The sequence below is a fragment of the Ascaphus truei genome, chromosome 4 (assembly GCF_040206685.1).
Source record: "Ascaphus truei isolate aAscTru1 chromosome 4, aAscTru1.hap1, whole genome shotgun sequence".
Classification (NCBI taxonomy): Eukaryota; Metazoa; Chordata; class Amphibia; order Anura; family Ascaphidae; genus Ascaphus; species Ascaphus truei.
This window is the reverse complement of record NC_134486.1, coordinates 85,463,430-85,487,412: the sequence shown is the minus strand read 5'-3', so window position 1 is coordinate 85,487,412 and position 23,983 is coordinate 85,463,430. Positions and strand designations below refer to the sequence as shown.

Below are 23,983 nucleotides of genomic sequence, written 5' to 3'. Positions count from 1 at the left end.
GGGATGTAATATTGCTGCTTTAATATTCTATACTATTTGTACCAAATGTGTATTAATTCATTTTTCATACAATCTAATCTAAACAGATCAATCTGTATATTTAACTGGTACATAATCTAAATATTACTTTATTATCGCTTTTTTATGATATGAAGATTATTAAGAGAAAAGGTTGAGAAACTTTTTCTCGCCACTCTATACCAAGACTTGATCCTGGAGGGAAGAGTGTTGGAAAAATCATATATTAGACAATGGGAGGCAGATTTAGGGGTGTCCAGAAGACATGGGGCGACATTTGGTAATAAACAGCCTCAGTCTCCATGAATATTATTATTAAAGTAAATCGCTACAAGCTGCTGCACACATGGTACCTGAACCGATCCAAATTGAACAAAATCTATGGTCAGCTGTCTCCCTTATGCTTTAGCGGGTGCCGGCAGGTGGGCACATTCCTATATACTTGGCGGATGCTCTTCTTTGGGGAAGAGCGCAGGGCCTCTGTACCCACCGCGTCCGCCAAAAGAATTTCGCTCACCCCCAGCTAATATGGTATAAGTGTAATGCTACTGGTGACCCCCCCCCCCCTCCCCACTCCCTTGTACCCATTTTCTTTTTGTATCCACCTAACCACCCACCCCATAACTGTAAGCAAATAAAAAATAGTTTAAAAAAAGTATATATATATATATATATATATATATATATATAAAAAGAAAAGAAAACAGGCGCACACCTAGTGCATTATCGTTATAACAAATGTTTATATAACACTAAAATCAATCAAATGCCCACTCACAAAGGTACAAAATTTGAAAGCAGATATGAGATAGGTCTCATGTGCCAACACCGCCATCCGATTTCAGCAATGGCGTCCTCTCGTGTCTTTCCTCCGTGTAGCCGGATGGCCGGAAGTGACGTCCCTCCAACTTGGCGCCCAGCACAGGAAGTCCCTCCGGGAATCAGCAACTCCGGAGTCTCAGTGCTGGCAGTGATGTACCGGGGGAATAGGGGGGATAGGATCCAATGTCTCTCATACAGCGTCTCTCATACAGCAAATGCAGAGTTCGTGAGCAAATTTTGCTGTATGAGAGACGCTACATGCTGTATGAGAGACATATGAGAGACATTGGATCCTATTCCCCCGGTACATCACTGCCAGCACTGAGAATCCGGAGTTGCTGATTCCCGGAGGGACTTCCTGTGCTGGGCGCCAAGTTGGAGAGTCTATCTCATATCTGCTTTCAAATTTTGTACCTTTGTGAGTGGGTATTTGATTGATTTTAGTGTTCTATAAACATTTGTTATAACGATAATGCACTAGGTGTGCGCCTGTTTTCTTTTCTTTTTTCATAGGTATAATCAGGGAGTAGTGAACCCTTTCGAAACGGGCTGCCATATACCTGGATGTCATTCATGTTGGAACAGGACTTTGTGTTTTCAGAGGTTATTTACAAAGGTTTTTTATTTGAAAGTTTTTATATTTGTCATATTTTTGATATATATATTAGGTTTTCTTTTTTCTATATCCTTTTATTTGTATCTTTGTTTATATTGTATTATTAAAGTATTAGGTTGATGTTTTTAACATCACATATATCATTTTTAAATTCTTTGTTATACTGGTTCACAGTTTTATTCTGCTATTTTCTTACCACCCCACTGGATGCACATACAGTTGGGTTAATTAATTTATAGCTTTGTTTAGGATATATTAGAGGCGCTACTTCATTTTCTTTTGTTTTTTCTGATTATATATATATATATATATATATATATATATATATAATAAAAATAAATAGACGATACCGTTCTGTGGCTAACGAAATGCTTTTGTTTGTGCGAGCTTTCGAGATAAATCACATCCACACACGGGGAGGGACAAGCACAGATAACATTCCAAGAGACACTGTTTTTAAGTACAGGCATACCCCGCATTAACGTACGCAATGGGACCGGAGCATGTATGTAAAGTGAAAATGTACTTAAAGTGAAGCAATCCCTTTTTCCCACTTTTGATGCACGTACTGTACTGCAATTGTCATATACGTGCATAACTGATGTAAATAACGCATGTGTAACAGGCTATATAGCCTCCCCGCTTGCGCACAGCTTCGGTACAGGTAGGGAGACAGTATTGCTGTTCAGGACGTGCTGACAGGCGCATGCGTGAGCGTCTGTTTGCCTATTGAGCGAAATATACTTACTCGCGAGTGTACTTAAAGTGAGTGTCCTTAAAGCGGGGTATGCCTGTATACCCTTTGTTTGCTTCATTCATTGTAACATCGCCGGATGAAGAGATCAGTGTATCTCGAAAGCTCGCATAAATAAAAGCATTTCGTTAGCCACAGAACGGTATCATCTATTTATTTTTTGATTATTGAAGCTCGGCTAAAACGGTACTGATACCTCTACATGTATGTATGTATGTATGTATATATTGTTTATGGGCACAAAAAACACATAGGTAAGGCAAAGCCCTTGATTTGAGGATCACATATACTATTAGTAATTATGGGATACAGTACATTTAAAATATGCCATCATCTGGATTGAAGTGCACGAGGAAAAAGTTTTGTGGTATCCTTTCTTTAATCATAAACTATGGTAATGTGATACCTCTGAACTACTGTGGTAAAATGGCACGGTAATATTACCCAACTTGAGTATTGGAGTCTGAATGTCAGTGGAAAGACTGCCATGTGCTGAAATTAATAATATTAATACAACAGATGACACGCAGTGAGAAGCCAATTAGGCGAACAGTGGAAATTCAGTCCGCTTCCTACTGGCTTAAACAAAGAGTGTGCCCAAGTATGCAAACACGGACACAATCCTTCTGTAAATAAGATTTCTGTTTCACTACCATTGGGCAATTTTGCAGTTCTCATTAAGAACAGGTAAACAGAAGTGGATGCAGCAACTGTGCTGAATAAAATCAAATGAGCAATAGTTTCCTACACAACTTATCTGATCCCCAAGCCTTAGAAACTCTATTGGTCTAGCTTGGTTTCTTTACCAGTGAGTATGTGAGAGTCTCAAGCCAGAGAGTTGCACATTTTTGCAGTGCTTACTTTTTAACCAAGTTATAGAGAGCTTTGTAATAATGTACTTTTGTTTTTGTAATACTGTGTGTGTGTGTATGTATATGTGTACAGCAGGGCCCCGCTTATCGGCGCTCCGCTTTTCGGCGATCCGCCGGCACCGAGAAGGGGGCCGCCACGTGCATGCGCAGACCGTAGTTTGTGCGCGCATATCGTAGTTTGCGCGCGCATATCGTAGTTTGTGCGCGCAGACCATAGGTAGCGCATGTGCAGAACGGAAAATCGCCGGATCCGCTTTCCAGCGATTTTCACTACATGGCGGGCCCCTGGAACGGAACCCGCCGTATACACGGGGCCCTCCTGTATATTATATATATATATATAATCAAAAAATAAATAGACGATACCGTTCTGTGACTAACTAAATGCTTTTATTTGTGCGAGCTTTTGAGATACACTGATCTCTTCTTCCGGCGATGTTACAATGAATGAAGCAAGCAAAGGGTATACTTAAAAACAGTGTCTCTTGGAATGTTATCTGTGCTTGTCCCTCCCCCATGTGTGGATGTGATTTATGGCTAGAGGTGTTAAATAGTTCCTGAAAGTTAGTGATGTAAGAGTGTGTGTGTATCTGTGTGAATATAAATGAATGGAGAGCCCACAGTGTATACAGTGCTTTACAAAAGGTGTGTGTGGAGTGGGAGTTAATATAAATGGTGTGGGTAGGTGTGAAAATGTGAGAGATTGTAGCATAACTAAAAGTGTGTGTAGATACTATGTGGTCCCTATTGGTGAATAGGGATGGAAAAACAAGGAGTATTAGTAAGTGTAAGAGACAGCTGTGTGTGCATACATATAGCACAGTATGTACAGACATGGCCTTTAGCGCTCATGGGAAGAGAGTTCACTTGTGTCAGTAACGACTCATAAAATTTCGATCTCTGTTTAGGCCACCGCTAAGTGTCCCAAACAGTTGCATAAATTTGTATTCATGCAACCGTCTCTCTTTCGGTGTTTTAAGATTACCTTTGAGTATGGCAACCCTCAGATCGTTCATCTTATGGCCAGATTCAGAGAAATGTTCGCTGACAGGACCGTCTCTTGTTCCGCGTGTGATGCTGTGGCGATGCAGGTTCATTCTCTTGTTTAGCCCCTGCCCCGTCTCACCTATGTAGTAGCAGCCCCCTGGGCATTTCATGCACATGATGAGGTACACGACATTGCTGGAGGAACAGGTGAACCTTCCTCTGATTTTGTATTCCCGATTCCTGTGTGGTATTTGTATTGTGTCCGCTGTGTAGAGCATTGCGCAGGTTTTGCATCTTGCGTCCTGGCATGGTTTCGTCACACACACACACACACACACACACACACACACACACACACACACACACACACACACACCATTAATATATCATGCAATAATGCAACAAACAAGTGTGGCACCAACAGATAAATAAACTTAGTTATTAGTTGTGTGGGAATACACTAACAACTTCAGTACATCTTAAGATTGGACTAGGGCAGGCCTGCACAACTTGTACAGTGAGAAGGGCCGAACTGCTCCAAGGAAAAAAGATTTGGGCCGCACGGGTAAAATCATCATCATCATCATCTCCTCCAGCTCCTCTCATCATCATCCTCCTATATATCTCCCCCAGCATCCTTCATCATCATCCTCATATCTCCCCCAAAACCCATCATCAACCTTTGCGGGACTCCCCATCGATCTCTCATACCCCCATCTCTCCCCCTCACCCATAATACTCCCCCTCCACATAAAATACACAACACCACCTGCACACCACACACATAACTCTCCCCCCCTGCACCTCACATCACTCCCCCCCCTGCACCTCACAGCACTCTCCCCCCCTGCACCTCACATCACTCTCCCCTCTGCACCTCACATCATATCACTCTCCCCCCTGCAACTCACATCACTCCCCCCCTGCAACTCACATCACTCTCCCCCCCCTGCAACTCACATCACTCTCCCCCCCTGCAACTTACATCACTCTACCCCCACCTGCAACTCACATCACTCTCCCCCCCCCCTGCCACTCACATCACTCTCCCCCCCTGCAACTCACACCACTCTCCCCCTCTGCAACTCACACCACTCTCCCCCCTCACAAGGAAAACAGAGTCGGGCCCCACAGCCCATTTCAGCAGCCCCCCACAACAGCCCCCCACAGCCCATTTCAGCAGCCCCCCACAGCCCATTCCATTTCAGCAGCCCCCCTCCCATGTCAGCAGCCCCCACCCTCCCATGTCAGCAGCCCCCCCCTCCCATGTCAGCAGCCCCCTCTCTCCCATGTCAGCAGCCCCCTCTCTCCCATGTCAGCAGCCCCCTCCCTCCCATGTCAGCAGCCCCCCCTCCCATGTCAGCAGCCCCCCCAGCCCATGCCATTTCAGCAGCCCCCCCTCCCATGTCAGCAGCCCCCCTCCCATGTCAGCAGCCCCCCCAGCCCATTCCATTTCAGCAGGCCCCCCCATGTCAGCCCCCCTTCCATGTCAGCAGCCCCCGCGTCCCATGTCAGCAGCCCCCCCTGTCCCATGTCAGCCGCCCCCCCCCTCCCATGTCAGCAGCACCCCCCTCCCATGTCAGCAGCCCCCCCCCTCCCATGTCAGCAGCCCCCCCAGCCCATGCCATGTCAGCAGCCCCCCCCCTCCCATGTCAGCAGCCCCCCCAGCCCATGCCATTTCAGCAGCCCCCGTCCCATGTCAGCAGCCCCCCTCCCATGTCAGCAGCCACCCCAGCCCATTCCATGTCAGCAGCACCCCTCTCCAATGTCAGCAGCCCCCTCCCATGTCAGCAGCCCCCCCATGATTACCCGACGATGGTGGCGGTGGCGGCGGCAACAGAGATGGCGGCAGGGAAGCGTGAGGGAAGCGCAAGGGATGCGCGCTCTAGCAGCAGACCCGGAAGTTCCGGGTCACGCTACACTGCTAGAGCGCGTCACCCTGCTGGAGCAGGCTGAGGGAGTGGGGGGGCGGGGGAGAGCACGGTCACACAGACACTGCTGGAGCGCGCTCCTACTTAATGCTGGAGCGAGCTCCTTCTGTCCTTACCAGGGAAGGGGGGTGAAGGGGGGGGGGTTGAAGGGGGTCCTACGGGCCGTATGTTGTGCAGGCCTGGACTACAGTGTTTATGGTAAAAAACAAACAAACATTGAAATGTAAATATTATTATACCGCTATACACTAAATTGCTGATTAGGCATTGGTAACAATGATTTAAAGCAGGCCTGCACAACTCCAGTCCTCGAGGGCCGCAAACAGGCCAGGTTTTCAGGATATCTCTACTTCAGCACAGCTGGCTCAATTAGTAGCTCAGTCATACTGAGCCACTAATTGAGCCAGCTGTGCTGAAGTAGGGAAAGCCTGAAAACCTGGCCTGTTTGCGGCCCTCGAGGACTGGAGTTGTGCAGGCCTGATTTAAAGGTTTATACTGTCAAAGAAGAAATGTACACAGTACACGAGACAATCGAACCAAATCGTTTAGATTTAAACTCTTAATTGTAACACTGGTTCTTTTTCTTACTTTTTGAGACTGATTGTCCTTTTAAAACAGCTGTAATACTGTTGATCACAATGAATATCCCACGTGCTAACAAGGGAATATATGATCAGAGATATTTGCAGATACAGTAACCAGTGTGTGACAGGGTATCTTGAAGTAGTTTTGCAGGAAAACCTTTGTGGAGAACTTGTGCCCAGCACTGAGCCAGTTAATTCAGAGGAGACTGTCCTCATTAACCTGCTCAGCTGGCTCTTAGCTCCTTTAAAAAGCCTGCAGCACTGACTGCAGGGAGGATCTCTAGCACAGAGAGTCTGTGCAGCCAGAGAGATCCCAGGGGAATAGAGACTGTTCCAGGCAACACTGGTCCGTGGAACCCGCAAGAGGGAACACCCCACATACACCACCCCAGAACCTGGATTGATACAGGTACCTTTCTTTGGAACTTCTGTCAAAAGGTTGGTAGCCGGCCTAGCCTTCCAGTCCCCAGATAGGGACTGCTGAATGTTAGTCAGTCCCCTACGTGAGGTTAGGCCTGGTTACTTTCTGCTCTAATTTAGTTTTCTTTTTAAAGCTGCTGCCTAATAAATCCTACATTTATTTCCTCCTAAAAACATCTCCGGTGTTTTACCCTCTGTGCACATCTCCTACATATGGTGTTTGAAGTGGGATGAGAGGTGGCCCTTGAATTTCAAAGAGACCGTCCGGGTTAAAATGTTGTGCCTTTGTTTGTCACAATTCCTGCAACCGCTTGAACACCATGGAGCACAAGCGACAGAAGCACGTGCAGAGGTGCCCAGAATAGAGGGCTACAGATCCAGGCAGAACACGCTACACTGCCCGGATATAGTTACAAATGCCACAGTCTGACTGGGGGGATTGACCCACACAAGTTACCGATTCTGTGACCAAACTCTACACCGTCACGTGAGCAAAAAGAAAAAAACAAACAACAACAAAATCACATAGTTCAATGGCCACTCAGAAAAAAAGTAAAGTCTACAGAGATGCCTGCAAGAGCTACAACTCTGCATGTGAAGTCTGCCACACCTGTATGATTACCAGCAGTGTCCTAGCCCATGGGTGCGCAAACTGGGGGGCACAAGATTTGCTAGGGGGGCGCGGCGGTTACAGAGGCCCTGCGCTCTTCACCAAGGCATTTAAATTAAATGCCGGGGGATGCGTGAGGCCTCTGTAACGTCCCTTAACTGCTGTCAGCCGGGTCTTCGGCGACACGCCATGGCAACGATGCGTCAAATGACGTTGTAAGGTCATGTGAAGCGTTGCCATGGCAACGTGCATCAAATGACGCTGCGGGGTCATGTGACGTGACGAGGAAGTGTATGTCCGGTTCTGAACCTCTCAACAAACAATACCAGGGAAAACTGAGCCGGAAAAAGTAAGTGACGATCCCTTGACAAGCCCTGAAGATGCACTGCAAAATGCCAGGCAAGACTGATCTCCTCTATGAACAATTGGAAAAGCATTAAGAAACCAATGCCAAGCTACAGAGGTCTCTGTTCCCAGCCCTCCTAGAGTATGCAACTTGTGAAATAACACAGCGTCGTTTCCGTACTGGTTTGAACATCCTGATGACTGAGCTGGAGATGGCAAAAGCTGCTATTACCGCCAGGGACGAGAAGCAGAGCCACTCTAACGAAGTTATTGCTGACTGGAAGCAGAATTATAAGAAAGCTCAGGAAGAGCTAAAAGTCTCTTGGAAGAAGGCACTCAGTCTCAGTAGAGAGCTTCAACTCTATCAGAAGGAATATCTCAGTCTCAGCTTAGAGCTGGAAATCTCACAAAAAGGAGTTTTGCAGTTTCAGTACAGACCTGGGAGTCTCTCAGAGATTCGCAGTCTCAGTACAGAGCTCAAAATCTCTCAGAGAGAGCTGGGTGTCTCTCACCAAAAGGTCAGCTGTCTCAGCTCAGAACTGGAAATCTCTCAAAAGGAATTTCACAGTCTCCGTGCAGAACTGGGATGCTCCCAAAAGGAGATTCATAGTCTTGGTACAGAGCTGGAAGTCTCTCAAAAAGAGGTTTGCAATATCAGTGGAAAAACAGAAATAAACTGTGCGCTACTATCAGTGCTGATCTGGAAGTCTCTCAGAAAGAGCTTCACGCCCTCGACACAAAGCTTGAAGTCTCGCACCAGGAAATCCAAAGTCTCAACACAGAGGTGTGTAAATCGAAGGATGACTATGAAGAGTTATAGACAGTGGTGGGATTCAAAATGTTTAGCAACAGTTTCTCTCTCATGGAGGGAGGGGGGAGACGAGGGGGGAGTGAGAGAGTCCAGGGAGGGGGCAAGAGAGACCAGGGAGAGGGGGCAAGAGAGACCAGGGAGAGGGGGCAAGAGAGACCAAGGGGGGGGGGGAAAGAAAGACCAGGGAGGGGGGGAAGAGAGACCAGTGAGGGGGGGAAGAGAGACCAGTGAGGGGGGAAGAGAGACCAGTGAGGGGGGGGGAGAGACCAGGGAGGGGGGGGGGAGAGACCAGGGGGGGGAGAGAAACCAGGGGGGGGGGAGAGAGACCAGGGGGGGGGGGAGACCAGGGAGTGGGGGGAGAGAGACCAGGGAGGGGGGGAGAAGAGAGACCAGGGAGGGGGGGAGAAGAGAGACCAGGGAGGGGGGGAGAAGAGAGACCAGGGAGGAGGGGAGAGAGACCAGGGAGGGGGGGAGAGAGACCAGGGAGGGGGGGAGAGAGACCAGGGAGGGGGGGGGGGAGAGAGACCAGGGAGGGGGGGAGAGAGACCAGGGAGGGGGGGGAGAGAGACCAGGGAGGGGGGGGAGAGAGACCAGGGAGGGGGGGGAGAGAGACCAAGGAGGGGGGGGGGGAGAGACCAGGGAGGGGGGGAGAGAGACCAGGGAGGGGGGGAGAGAGACCAGGGAGGGGGGGAGAGAGACCAGGGAGGGGGGGGAGAGAGACCAGGGAGGGGGGGGAGAGAGACCAGGGAGGGGGGGGAGAGAGACCAGGGAGGGGGGGGAGAGAGACCAGGGAGGGGGGGGAGAGAGACCAGGGAGGGGGGGGAGAGAGACCAGGGAGGGGGGGGAAGAGACCAGGGAGGGGGGAGGAAGAGACCAGGGAGGGGGGGGGAAGAGACCAGGGAGGGGGGGGGGAAACCAGGGAGGGGGGGGGGGGAAGAGACCAGGGAGGGGGGGGGAAGAGACCAGGGAGGGGGGGGGAAGAGACCAGGGAGGGGGGGGGAAGAGACCAGGGAGGGGGGGAAGAGACCAGGGAGTGGGGGGGAAGAGACCAGGGAGGGGGGGGGGAAAGAGACCAGGGAGGGGGGGGGGAAGAGACCAGGGAGGGGGGGGGGGAAGAGACCAGGGAGGGGGGGGGGAAGAGACCAGGGAGGGGGGGGGGGGAAGAGACCAGGGAGGGGGGGGGGAAGAGACCAGGGAGGGGGGGGGGAAGAGACCAGGGAGGGGGGGGGGAGAGACATGGGAGGGGAGGGGGAAAGAGACCAGGGAGGGTGGGGGAAGAGACCAGGGAGGGGGGGGGGGAAAGAGAGACCAGGGAGGGGGGGGGGGAAAGAGAGACCAGGGAGGGGGGGGGGGAAAGAGACCAGGGAGGGGGGGGAGAGACCAGAGAGGGGGGAGAGACCAGGGAGGGGGGTGGAGAGAGACCAGGAGGGGGGGTTAGAGAGACCAGGAGGGGGGCTTAGAGAGACCAGGGGGAACCAGTGCAAATAAGTGCAGCCTGCAACCAGTGCAAGGACAAATGTTAACGTTTTACAAGTGACCGTAAGTAGTCAACGTAAACCCCAACTAGATTATGCAAAGCCAGCCCTTTGCACCTATTGATCAAAAGCCCCAGCCTGCAAAACAATCCTGACCAATACAAATGCTAAAACAGCACCATGAGGCAGGACACAGGCAGGCAGGCAGGCAGGCAACCAACACAGGACACAGGCAGGCAAACAACACAGGCAGGCAAACAACACAGGACACAGGCAGGCAAACAACACAGATATAAGTAGAAAAAGAAAGCAAACAGCGCACTGCCAGGGAGTCAGGTGGTGAAAAGATAAAATCCATTTATTTCAGAACATATCTGATAAAAAACATCACCCCAGGGGGGGTAACAAACAGCCTCCTACGCGTTTCGGACGGGTAGGTCCTTTATCAAGGAGTGTGGAACAAAGAGCAATAAGGGTGCCTTATATACCCCTTATTTAATAGAAAGATTGCCTACACATGAAAAAAATGAGGAAGATTCGGCCCACAACCCACTGCGCATGCGCGTGATGTCACGCGAGGCGCCACCGTCGCCGATCAAACCTCGGTAGGTAGACACGCCCCTCGCTTGTCACGCGCAGGCGCATAACCTGGGAGGGCACTCACTAAGTGTAATCATAGTGTATAATGGCTGGATATCCATCTTCTACTCCAGGCAAACAACACAGGACACAGACACAGGCAGGCAGGAGACACACAGACACAGGCAGGCAGGAGACACACAGATACAGGCAGGCAGGAGACACACAGACAGGAGACACACAGACACAGGCAGGCAGGAGACACACAGACACAGGCAGGCGACACACAGACACAGGCAGGCAGGAGACACACAGGCAGACAGGAGACACACAGACCTTGCCTAACACAGCCTCACCTCTCTCTGCTCCATGCTTTTTCTCCGCTCTTTGGCCCCACCCCCAGGCTCCTGCCACCTCCTCCTGATTGGCTGCTGCTGTGTAATGCAGCCAATCAGGATGGAGCAAGCTGCCCAGACCCTTAGCAGAAGCCCTGCTCTCTCCCTTTTCTCACCGACTCGGCGAACGGAGGAAATTTTAGGTACAGTTTCGCACGAACCTGTGCAAACCGTCTGAATCCCTATACTGGTTATAGAGACTGTAAAAAGAGAGAACAGAAACCTGACAGAGGAAGTTTCATATCTGACTAATCAAGTCAGTGAAGAAAATGAGAAACTTCACGGAGTAAGACATGTGAAGAAACAGGTGGAGCAAGAAAAGTTGGAAGTACAGTTAGTACTGAAAGTAGCAGAGGGCCACTTGTAGCAGGAAAGAGGCCAATCGCTTTGTTTCCAGTTAAAACTTTCTTAAATCAGAGCAAACTCTGAAAGAAAGAAGAGAAGCATTCTAACACTCCAGAAATTCTACGAAGTAAGATTGGAGAGAGAAAGGTATCTACGCAAACGCTCTGCAGCGATCATCATACAGGCTGTCTATAGAGGAAAGAAAGCTTGTCAGCTTTATCACCAGAATAAAACAGCCTGTCTTCTTCAGTGAATATGGAGAATGCCACGACAAAGAAAGAATTATGAACATTTGAAGTAATGTGTATTTGTGCTCCTAGCAAATGTTAGGACGTGACTGCAGCAAAGATGCTATGTATGTATGTATGTATGTATGTATGCATCTATATCAGGCCTGCACAACATACGGCACGCGGGCCGCATGCGCCTGGCCTCTCTGTGCGGCCCGCGATGACTCTGGCCGGGCGCCAGTTAATTAAATAAATAAATAAATAAATAAAAAGTTTTAAAAAATGGCGGCGATTCATCCCTCCTCCCTCCCTCTCCCTCCCAGCGTCCCTCCCTCTCCCTCCCAGCCCCCAGGTTTTGCGGTGCGTGGGGGCAGCAGCATGAGGAGGATGCGGTAGCCGTGTGTTTTTTTTTCTTCAATAGCAGGCTGCCGGGGAGGTCAGAGCATGCCGGGGGTGGGGCTTAGCACCGGGGAGAGAGGATGTGCTGAGCTGTGCTGAGCTGATCTAAGAGGTGTGTGTGTGTGTGTGTTTGGGCCGGGAAAAACGGGCTGGTGGGGGGTGGGTGTGAAGAACGGGCTGGTGGGGGGGGGTGGGTGTGAAGAACGGGCTGGTGGGGGGGGTGGGTGTGAAAAACGGGCTGGTGGGGGGTGGGCTGCTGACGTGAGGGGGGGTGGGCTGCTGACATGTGAGGGGGGGGTGGGCTGCTGACATGTGAGGGGGGGTGGGCTGCTGACGTGAGGGGGGGGTGGGCTGCTGACGTGAGGGGGGGGGTGGGCTGCTGACATGTGAGGGGGGGTGGGCTGCTGACATGTGAGGGGGGGTGGGCTGCTGACATGTGAGGGGGGGGTGGGCTGCTGACATGTGAGGGGGGTGGGCTGCTGACATGTGAGGGGGTGGGCTGCTGACATGTGAGGGGGGGTGGGCTGCTGACATGTGAGGGGGGGTGGGCTGCTGACATGTGAGGGGGGGTGGGCTGCTGACATGTGAGGGGGGGGTGGGCTGCTGACATGTGAGGGGGGGTGGGCTGCTGACATGTGAGGGGGGGTGGGCTGCTGACATGTGAGGGGGGGTGGGCTGCTGACATGTGAGGGGGGGTGGGCTGCTGACGTGAGGGGGGGGGCTGCTGACATGTGAGGGGGGGTGGGCCTCTGACATGAGAGGGGGTGGGCTGCTGACATGTGAGGTGCAGGGGGGGAGAGTGATGTGAGGTGCAGGGGGGGGAGAGTGATGTGAGGTGCAGGGGGGGGGAAGAGAGTGATGTGAGGTGCAGGGGGGGAGATACTGATGTGAGTTGCAGGGGGGGAGAGCGTGATGTGAGTTGCAGGGGGAGGGTGAGAGTGATGTGAGTTGCAGGGGGAGGGTGTGTCATATTGAGGGGAGGGGGGGAAAGAGTGTCATATTGAGGGGAGGGGGAGAGTGTCATTGAGGGGGGGAGTCATTGAGGGGGGGGAGAGAGTGTTATATTGAGGGGAGGGGGAAAGAGTGTCATATTGAGGGGAGGGGGAGAGTGTCATATTGAGGGGAGGGGGAGAGTGTCATATTGAGGGGAGGGGGAGAGTGTCATATTGAGGGGAGGGGGAGAGTCATATTGAGGGGAGGGGGAGAGTCATATTGAGGGGAGGGGGAGAGTCATATTAGGGGTGGGGGAGAGTGTGTCATATTGAGGGGAGGGGGAGAGTGTCATATTGAGGGGAGGGGAGAGAGTGTCATTAAGGGGAGGGGGGGAGAGTGTCATATTAAGGGAAGAGAGACATGGGGGGGATGCTGACTTGTGGGGGGGGGGATGCTGACATGGAATGGGCTGGGGGGATGTGGATGGGGTATTGTATGTTTGATGTGGAGGGGGGTATTGTGTTTGATGTGGAGGGGGGTATTGTGTGTTTGATGTGGAGGGGAGTATTGTGTGGGTGAGGGGGAGAGATGGGGGTATGAGAGATAGATGGGGAGTATCGTAAAGATTGATAGTGAGGGGTTCTGGGGGAGATATGAGGATGATGATGATGAGAGGTGCTGGAGGAGAGATGATGATGATGATGATGATGATGATGATGATGATGATGATGATGATGATGATTATTTAACCCGTGCGGCCCAAATTTTTTTTCCTTGGAGCAGTTCGGCCCTTCTCGCTTTACGAGTTGGGCAGGCCTGATCTATATGGTGCCATTAATGTACATAGCGCTTCACAGCAGTAATACACGTGACAATCATATAAATAGCAAATAATACAAATAACAGATCATGGGAATAAGTGATTCAGACATAAAAGTAACATTTAGAAAAATGAGTCCCTGCTCCGAAGAGCTTACAATCTAATTGGTAGGTAGGAAGAAAGTACAGAGACAGCAGGAGGGCGTTCTGGTAAGTGTGTCTGAAAGAGGCCAAGATTTATGAGGTCTATAGTATCAGCCACGGAGCTACTCATATACTTCATTAAGCAGGTGTGTTTTAAGGTGGGTCTTAAAGATGGATAGAGATGGTGCTTGTCGGATATTGAGGGGAAGGGCATTCCAGAGGTGTGGGCCAGTCAGTGAGAAAGGTTTAAGGTGGGAGAGGGCTTTAGATACAAAGGGGGTAGGAAATAAAGGAAGATGCTTGCATGATTCAGTCCAGATGGAGGTGATACGTCACAACCACGCAAGCTGTATGTTGCTATAAGCGCACCAGCAATACTGTCTCAGTGCTACAATTGGCTTTCCACAAAATTCAGGAAAGAAAAAACAAATTATGACTGAGAAGCATAATACAAATCCAGTCATGCTACCATGCCCACATGGCCCTATCCAGATTCCTCACAATGAAAATAGCTGCTATAAAGATTCAGTCACGCCACTAAAGATGCAACAATAGTTGTCTACTCGTCTTTGTAAGGGAAAAAAGCACAAGACTACATGTTTGCCAACTTAAAAAAAAAAAAAAAGGAAGGCCATGGGTAACGGTTAGGTGTGAGGAGAACTACAACAATATTGATGTACTGGAATTTAAGGATCCTTAACGAAACGCAAATGACCTCTCTACTGATTAAGGGGACGTGCTTGTTGCGGTAAGATGGATGAGGAAGCTGTAGGCCGGGGTCCCTGGTACTTTAAAAGCTTCAAGACGGAGCTACTGTACTAGAGATACCCCGCCGGACATCACTTGGGACTTCCCCACACATTGAAGTGAACAAGCTGGATTTATTTATAAAATATTTTACCAGGAAGTAATACATTGAGAGTTACCTCTCGTTTTCAAGTATGTCCTGGGCACAGAGTAAAACAAATAATACATGGTTACAAATACAGTTACATAAATGAACAGGGCATACATTATACAAGACATTGCATGCACAGTTAAAGAAAATATATATTATGGGAGTATGAAACAGTTACAGACCAGATTAAAATATGTGACAGCCTTAGAGTTGAAAGAACTTAAACTGGTGGTGGATGTGAGAGTCTCTGGTAGGTTGTTCCAGTTTTGGGGTGCACGGTAAGAGAAGGAGGAACGTCCGGATACTTTGTTGAGCCTTGGGACCATGAACAGTCTTTTGGAGTCATATCTCAGATGATAAGTGCTGCATGTGGTAGGGGTGAGGAGCTTGTTCAGATAGCTGGGTAGCTTGCCCAGAAAGAATTTAAAGGCAAGACAGGAAAGGTGAACTTTGCGTCTAGACTCAAGTGATGACCAATCTAGTTCCTTGAGCATTTTGCAGTGATGTGTGTTGTAGTTGCATTGGAGAACAAAACGACAAATTGAATTGTAGAGGATTTCAAGTTTGCTAAGGTGGGTTTGAGGTGCTGAGCCATATACTATGTCTCCATAGTCAATAATTGGCATTAGCATCTGCTGTGCGATACGCTTTCTGACCAGGAGACTTAGGGAGGATTTGTTCCTGTAAAGTACCCCTAGTTTGGCATAGGTCTTGGTTGTCAGGGTATCAATGTGCATCCCGAATGTTAAGTGGGAGTCAAATCATATGCCCAGGTATTTAAAACTAGTAACAGGAGTTAGGGTGGTGTTAGCGTTGGTTCTAATCTGGAGCTCAGTCGCTGGAAGCTTTAAAAATTTAGTCTTGGTCCCAAATACCATTGTTACAGCCTTGTCTGTGTTTAAAAACAGTTTGTTGTGGGAAATCCAGTTTCTCAAAAAGTCAGACTGAAGTATGTGTTGAAGGTCAGAGAGGCTATGGCTGTGTGCATATAGGATTGTGTCATCTGCATACATGTGTATTGAGGCTTCCTTACAAGCTGTGAGAAGATCATTGATGAACACTGAGAACAGAGCCTTACGGATAAATTAATGCTTCGAGAAAGAGAGGCCCAAGACTATGACTGTCAACTGACAAACAAAGATGCCACGGGGAACGATCAGAGTTGATATAAACTCCGCCAAGGTTGAGGCTCCCAATATCAAGGATGATGAGTCAGCGAAGAAAAGATTGCACAATGCGGGAAAAGACTCGTTGCCAAGCAAATAAAAGAAAACTTGGTAAAATGGAAAAAGGAACTTGAGCAAGAAGTGCTCTGCAGAGTTGAGGAAGCTAAGCACATCATGGAAAAGCAAGGCTTGGAAAAGGTCCTCCTTGAGCGACAAAAGCGCACTGATTATCTACATAGGCTACAAGGACGTTTTCACCGGTGTCCTCTTCAACCATGGCCACATATCTTGTTCACAAAGTGATGGAGAGGTAGCAAGCCTCTCTGCCTCATCTACTGACTACAATATAACTGGCATAAAGGGGGGGGGGGGGAAGCAAGGTTGCTGGTAGGAGCAAGGATTGCCTGCAGAGAAGACTTTGCTCTGGGGAAAACCCCAGACCAAATATGTGGTCTCTCTCCCGACCTAGGGCTCAAGAGAGAATGGAAGAATGGGGCTTCTGCCGTGGCTAACCGTAGTTACCCACAAACAGGGGAGGAATGTAACATGGTACCTTCCCTGTGAAGTAGTTTTGCAGGAAAACCTGTGTGGAGAGCTTTAGCCCAGCACTGAGCAGGCTAACGAGACTGTCCTAATTAACCTGCTCAGCTGGCTCGTTAGCTTCTTTAAAAAGCCTTCAGCATTCACTGCAAGGACGATCACTAGCACAGAGAGAGAGTCTGTGCTGCCAGAGAGATCCCAGGGGAAGAGAGACTGTTCCAGGCCACACCGGTTCCTGGAGGGAACACACCACAGACACCACCACAGACCCTGGACTTGCCTTCCAGCCCCGTGAACGTTAGTTAGTCCTCTAGATGGGGTTAGACCTGGTTGTTATTTTCTGCTCTAATTTTGTTTTCTGTTTATAGCTGCTGGCTAATAAAGCCTATGTTTATTTTCTCCTAAAAACAACTCCGGTGTTTTACCCTCTGTGCACATCTCCTACATAATGGTTGGTTGACTATAAATAAACTAAAGCTCATATGAACCTTCTAGCTTCTCACACATTTACTTGGTGGTCTTATTTACCATCTTTGTTTAGTTGTATTTTTTGGGAGTACTTACTCTAATTAGATTTGTTTCAACTATTTTACGAATCAGACAAATATTTAGGAGGTGACCAAAATAATCTTGTATTCTGTCTGAATTCCCTACAATTAAAGGTAAAACATAGTATTATGGTCTAATGTATTGTACCATTATGGAGATTCCATCTATTACATACTGTCTGTATGTGCCATTCTTGACTTGTAGCAAGTACCTTTCATAGAAATACGTATTTAAAATCAATCAATAAATACTAGATGTACCTGGTATAACATATGCCGATCTAGCAGATTTGAAAGGTTATTAATCAAGCATGACTCTTTGTTTTCACCCCTCCCTGTAATGCCTTGCTGTCTCTTGTTCCCTCTTCTCCACCTTACTCTCTCTTCCATAATGCCCTGCTCCTCTTTGCACTCTCTCCTCCCCTCGCTTTCCAATCCCTGCCTTTCCTGTATCTGCTCCTCTCTGTGCACATTACATTCCCTCCTCCGTTACTCATCTCATCTGTCTCCTCCTCTCCTTGCTGTCTCTCTGTTTCCTCCTCCTACTCACCTTGCTTTATCTCTTCCCCTCTTTGCACTCCCTCTTGCCCATGTGCACACTGCTCTCCATTCCCTCCTCCTCATCATCCATCTGTCTCCTCTTCTCCTTGCTGTCTCTCTGTTTCCTCTCCCCGCCTTGATGTATCTCTCTCTGACTTCTCCCCTCCCCTCCTGCTGTGTCTCTCTCGCTCTCCTTTCCCCTCTTTCCGGTCTCTTCTCCCCTCCTTGCTCCTCTCCTTGAGGAGGCATTCCAGTTGTTGCAGACATCCTTAGCTATATAGATATTTCAGAATGTTTGTCTGTGTGGCAAGTCAGCCACTGAGTGTTGTACCTGGTAGGCTATATATCTGGCATGTGACATCAAACTGGTGACATCATAATGAGTTGCAGACATCTTTAGTCTTTTATATATATATAGATCTATATTAATATATGGTGAAAAACAAGGATTCTGAAAAGCTAAACTTCAGAGCATTTAGCATTTAAAGTTTAGCATTAAAAGACGATACTTTCAAGTAAACTTCTGGCACAATTTGGTCATATTGTGCAGGTCTTTTGTGTTAGCATTAGAATCCATGAACTATATTCCTACATACAGAAATATACGTAGAAGTTGACCTATTAAAATATTACCATCACCCAATCTTCACCTAGACTCGGCTTCCTTAGTAAAAAAAAATAATAATATGTTTTTCTTATCTGTTTCCCCAAACCCAATGGACCTGCATGGGTGTGTAATTCACTGTAACCCCCTGCTTTAAAGCCTTACCAGTCAAAAAAAAAGTATATTTGATCTGCACTAGATTGATCAGATATCAAATACAGCATCTCGGTAGTACAGTACATCACCCAGCCAATGTTATCTCTACAATTCTTGCACAGATATCCTCAGGATTTTGCAATCTGCCAAATGTTACATTAATCCCTACTCCGTCCCCTATTTCCAAAAAAAGTGTTTTTAAAATTGTACACTCGTGTTTTTTTTTCTTTTCCGTTAATTAAGATTACCTAAAAAATAATTATATGAAAATAAAACACAAGACCAGGACTGCAGCAATCCACATATTACTGTAATGAATTACAGGATTTCCCAAAACACTCTTAGATATGAAATTGGAACTGTCAAAGGTAGTGGTGGTACTGGCTGCTGTACAACAAATACTGATCTATACTGTACCATAATAATGTCAAAACCTAAGCACTTATCACTACAAGAAAACAAAAATTGCAACTAAATGTTTCTTTCTGAGCTAGTTTACATTATTAAACAGTAGCATCAATCAGTGAATAATTGTTCAGCTCCATTGACTCAGCAGAGGAAGGGCATGTCAAAACATTCTACCTGACAGACATATTTGTTCTTCCATTTGCTCAGCACACACTCGCTGCTCTGCATCAGCTCCTGGAGGACAAGAGAAAACAGAGAGAGAGAGAGAGTCGGCTGCGTACATCGTTACTAGTGGTTAAAGTGCTTCTGGTTTTTAAGCAGGGAGAGATTAGCATGCCACATAAACAAAGATGCAACTGTTTTAGAACAGTTCTCCAGACAAAAGCACTGCTATCATCACCATGATGCCTGATCCTTTATGAAAATTAAAGCTGTTGAAAGGAGACTGAAAGCAGGATTGTTTGTTGCCATTCTTGCAACTTTCTCAAAAAAGTACCTCAAGCTCCGTGAGATTGTCTCGAAGCTTTTCTGGGCGCTTGTTCTTCAGCATCCAAGGGAAGCCACGTGCTTCAAAAACAGAAGGAAATCACTTCAGAAATGGAAAGGAGGGGTTTATTTTACATTAAAATCAAGACATATGCATGAGGTTATGTACTCTTAAATGTTCAAGGACGCCTTAAATGGCATAGCATTCTGTTTGCAGGGAGAGAACCTGCTTTGAGACACAGTGGCAGCTCCCTATGGCCTTGGCCAAATCACTATCTCTGGACACCAATAAATAGGATGTGAGCTCTCCATGGCAGGGATTAATTGTACCAGCAAAATTCTGCGTCCCTTAGTGCACTGTACACTGCCAGCATCCATTACAATTAAAATATTATTAGTTACTATTAAAGGCGACGTGACTTTCTTACAAAAATGTTTATTTCCAAAAAAAATTTTTATTTAGTGTTGTCCTTAACGATACTCAGTTTGTATCATTTTGAAAGCGATTTTGCATTAACTTTTTGGTGTGAGGAAACACTCAAGACAGCCTCCTATCTGTAGGCATTGGTAAAATGGCAGGGCATGGGAATAAATGCAATTCACACTAATCTCAAATGGCAATTTCATACAGTTTTATATTTGCAATCCATGTAAAATCCCAACAACTTCTTACTAAGTGTAATTTAAGACAGGGAAGGTTTGAGCTTTGTCAAAATTTGGAGAATTAGTATTGTTAACCATGGCTCGGAACAATAAGATCAATATACAGGGATCATTCTCCTGCAAATCCAGCAATGGGATGTATATTATAAAATATAGAAAATGCATCAATATGAAAATGTGGAGAAACCAATCAGTACTGCACACCCAAAAGAGAAACAAATCCCTCCTCGTCTGCGCTCACTACTGACAGGCTGAAAAACAAATGAAACCATAACCTTTACTGATATTATGCATTAAAAACACAAGCTATTTCCAAACATCTTAAATTCTTAAAAAGTGTGGTTATACTGGTGATCCTATATTAAAGATTGTCTAATCCTTAGTACCACTAATATAAAAAAGTGTTTGTTATTTCTCAGGTCAATTTATGAGTGACCACCCTCTTTCCAATAATAAACAATAACTTATCCAGTGTCCCAGCTTACTCATTTCATTTGTGTAAATAATAGGACATGATAAAGCTGTCTCATAGACTGGCTGTATGTAATTAATTGATCTAATAAAGCAATGGTATTTGCAACATTCGTGTTACTACTCGAAAGAAATACATTCAACTCAAAGTTACAATTTATTTCAATAGGCCACATGCTAGCTTTTGATAAAAGTCAACACTCATCGCAGTCGTTGGCTATTATCTACATGCATCTATTCGATCAATCATTCTCAAAGAAACATGTGTACAGTTGGAGTAATGGTGCTGCAGGGTTTCCTCCTAATAGTAGCTGCAAATACTGGTGCATTTAGCAGCAAAAGGATACTTAGAAATAGAGGTAAGGTGATAGTTTCATATACAGTATATAGAAATTCCCAGTGTAGTATACACGTTCACCCTCTATGATGAGGTATATTGGGCCATTTCTTAGCAAAAGGGAAGAAGGATGTGAAGAAAAATGGGACATTTGGTCGCAGTCGTTTTGTCGCGACCGGATGACCGCCGGCGCTTGGCCACAGATGGACCCTCTGCCACAGCCAATCCGCCTGAGTAACTTCTAAGGTAAGTTTTACCTTAAGTTGGGGTAGGGGGTTAATTTAAGGGTTTTTAACTGTTAGGGTAGCGGTTCATATAAGGAGTTTTAGCAGTTAGGGTAGGGGGTTAATTTAAGGGGTTTAAGGGTAAGGGGTTGGGGTTATTAAAGTAAGGGTTAAACAGAGGAATTCACCTTAGCGGCAATTCAGCCGACAATGACAGGTCCCGGAGGTGGGGTATGTAGCAGCAAGGGCACAACGGGTTTAGCAAATCAAACTCATTTATTGAGCCAACACAGTCAGTGTTGGCTCAATAAATGAGTTTGATTTGCTAAACCCGTTGTGCCCTATGTTCCTTTGTTCATCTGTTCAGGACTGATTGCAGGCTTTCGTGCAAACACTGGAGCACCGGTAACTGTATCATTATTTTTCTTTTTGAGGTGTGCAGCATTTCTCTTATATTGTCTGGTATGTAGCAGCAAAACAGTCATTTGGTTGCAGCGGAACGACCGCGACAAAATGCTTAGAAGGATGTGAAGGGAGGTCTAGAGCCTCCAAGTGTACTCCTACCCAGACCGCACTACTATTTCATGTGGTCGGTTTTGAAAGAGAAAGGAATGCATAGTGTTTATTACACCAGGTAGTGAGTGTGTTCTTTCATATCCACCAGATGGCAACCAACGTAAGCAGTAGTTAAGTGGGGAGAGCTAGATGCAAGGTGTCTAATACAGAAACCAATAAGGCTCTTGATACCAGTATAACCACAGATTCACTATATCAGACATCAATAAAAGCACTGATGTGGGACAGCACTTTTCTAAGCCAGGACCCTCGCCCTCCTTTCAGTGACCTAATGACGTATGTCAAGAAAAGCACCACCATACGTCATTGCCCTTTGCTCATTGTTTAGGGGCTGCACATGATCGGAGATCCAATCACATACCCCACTGAGGAGGGAGACCTCCCTCTCCCCGTCACATCGGCCCGAACCATGAACTGATCACGTGATCGGTCTGTAAAGCGTTCACGTGATCAGGATGTGTCGGAGGGTCCGTGGCCATGGAGGAGGCATGACCCTCTGGCACTGAAAGGGTTAATTCTCAAAATATTTTTGCAAAAGTTTTTAAAAGAAGAATATGGGAATTCAAATGTAATCAATTTCTGGGCTATAAAAACAATGGTTTAAATCCAGATACTGAATCCACTTCCTGCACAACATTTTGGAGAAGGTGTGATCATAACAGCCTAACACCTCTGCTATTTATCCACCTCTGAGACCTCACATACTTACCTCCAGCTAATTTATGATAATTTTTTCCGCACTCCCTACACCACCCCTGCTCATTATTAGGATTGGCATGTTTCCTTATAACTGTGCTGCCACAGTACACTTTAAGAAGCTCTATACACTGTAATTTCATGTATGAAGAACTCTGATGTTGGTATCACAACTTACATTGAATCTACTGTAGAGGTGGGAGAAAAATGTTGGGAACAATTATTTCAGTGATGCAGTCCAAAATTAGGCTGCAATTGCAGGGTAGTGTAGCCAATACTGGGTAACATGTAAAGCCATTGTGAGGTTTAGGAAGAAGCTGAAAGACACCTTTGGATCTTCTATTGACTTAAACTAGGTTAAGTTCACTGATTTTATTCAAAAGTAAAGGTAGAAAACAAATCTTAGACCGTAGGTATTGTTAATCAATGTTTTTTAAGCAACACTGGTATATCAAAGGTAAAAACAATATTTGCTCTTCAATATTTAAACCTTAACTTCCTACAAATTGTCCCATTATCAGGTAAACCAATAATGTCCCACTGCACTCAGCAAAACAACAATATTTCGTAGCAATCTGAGTCCAAAGACCCAAATGAGTGAGGTTTCTGAATTCCCTTAAAAGCAAAAAAACAAAAAAGGATGTTTGTGTGGGAAAAGATGTCTTCGCTAATAGTTAGGTTCCACTAAATCCTATAACACCAATTTAGAAATGAACGAAACTGCATTCTGCTGCTTGAAATTCAGTCCAAATGAAAATGAGTTTTGCATACTGCACATGCCAATCAATTTTGCACTATACGTATCAAATACAATTTTGTTTATACATTGGGTGCAGTTTGTTGTGTCCCAGAATTGTACCAGTTTTGCCTTGTAACATAAACCCCTTGGTTAACTGTGTGATAAAGATCCAGGCCGATCTTTTTCAGGGCTTATTCTATGATCCCAAAGCTGTTAAAAGACCTACATGTGGGATTATAAAGCCAAGACCGGATCAGTATCATACTGTTAACATGAAGGTGGTAAGCAGTTACAAATTTGTGATGGCATCAGGAAATATGAAAGTAATGTGCGAAAGATTTATTATGTTCTCATACATGCAAAACCAATGAAATATTTCTACAGTGTTACAATATTTACAAGTTCTTGCTTACTCTATTTTGAGGGATCAGCATGGTTTGTAAATGGCATTGTATCTTCACATTCCAGGGGGAGCTGCTCCCCCTGCAATTTGGAGACACAAATTCACAGGGAACTTTTGGAGACAGGTTGGGTTTGAGCAGGACGTTCTACCTGTATCCCAATATATCAGAATTCTACACAAGTCACAGATAACTTGTCACATATTTTGGTCACAGTGTATTATTTCACCTGTCTGTGTCAGACAGACTTAGTATATATATATATATATATATATATATATATATATATATATATATATATATATATATATATTGCACTTCTTTTACACCGATTTATATCACTACAAGTTTGCTATTACATATTGCACGTGGAAATTATAGGAGTGCCAATCCCTTAACCTCCTTTTGGGAGATATTGTAAATGACGTTGACAGAAACATA

General features: G+C 46.5%; 1 protein-coding gene across 4 annotated transcripts in view; it reads right to left on the bottom strand.

The window, feature by feature from the left end:
* The window catches only part of WDPCP (WD repeat containing planar cell polarity effector), a 361,726-nt gene that overhangs the window by 256,748 nt on the left and 80,995 nt on the right, over window positions 1-23,983 (bottom strand). For all 4 annotated transcript variants that reach the window (XM_075596138.1, XM_075596140.1, XM_075596139.1 and 1 more), the window contains 2 exons: window positions 19,446-19,516; window positions 19,124-19,183 (listed from right to left, as the gene is read on the bottom strand). In XM_075596138.1, the coding sequence (XP_075452253.1) occupies window positions 19,124-19,183; window positions 19,446-19,516 (131 nt within the window). The remainder of the gene's footprint in view (window positions 1-19,123; window positions 19,184-19,445; window positions 19,517-23,983) is intronic.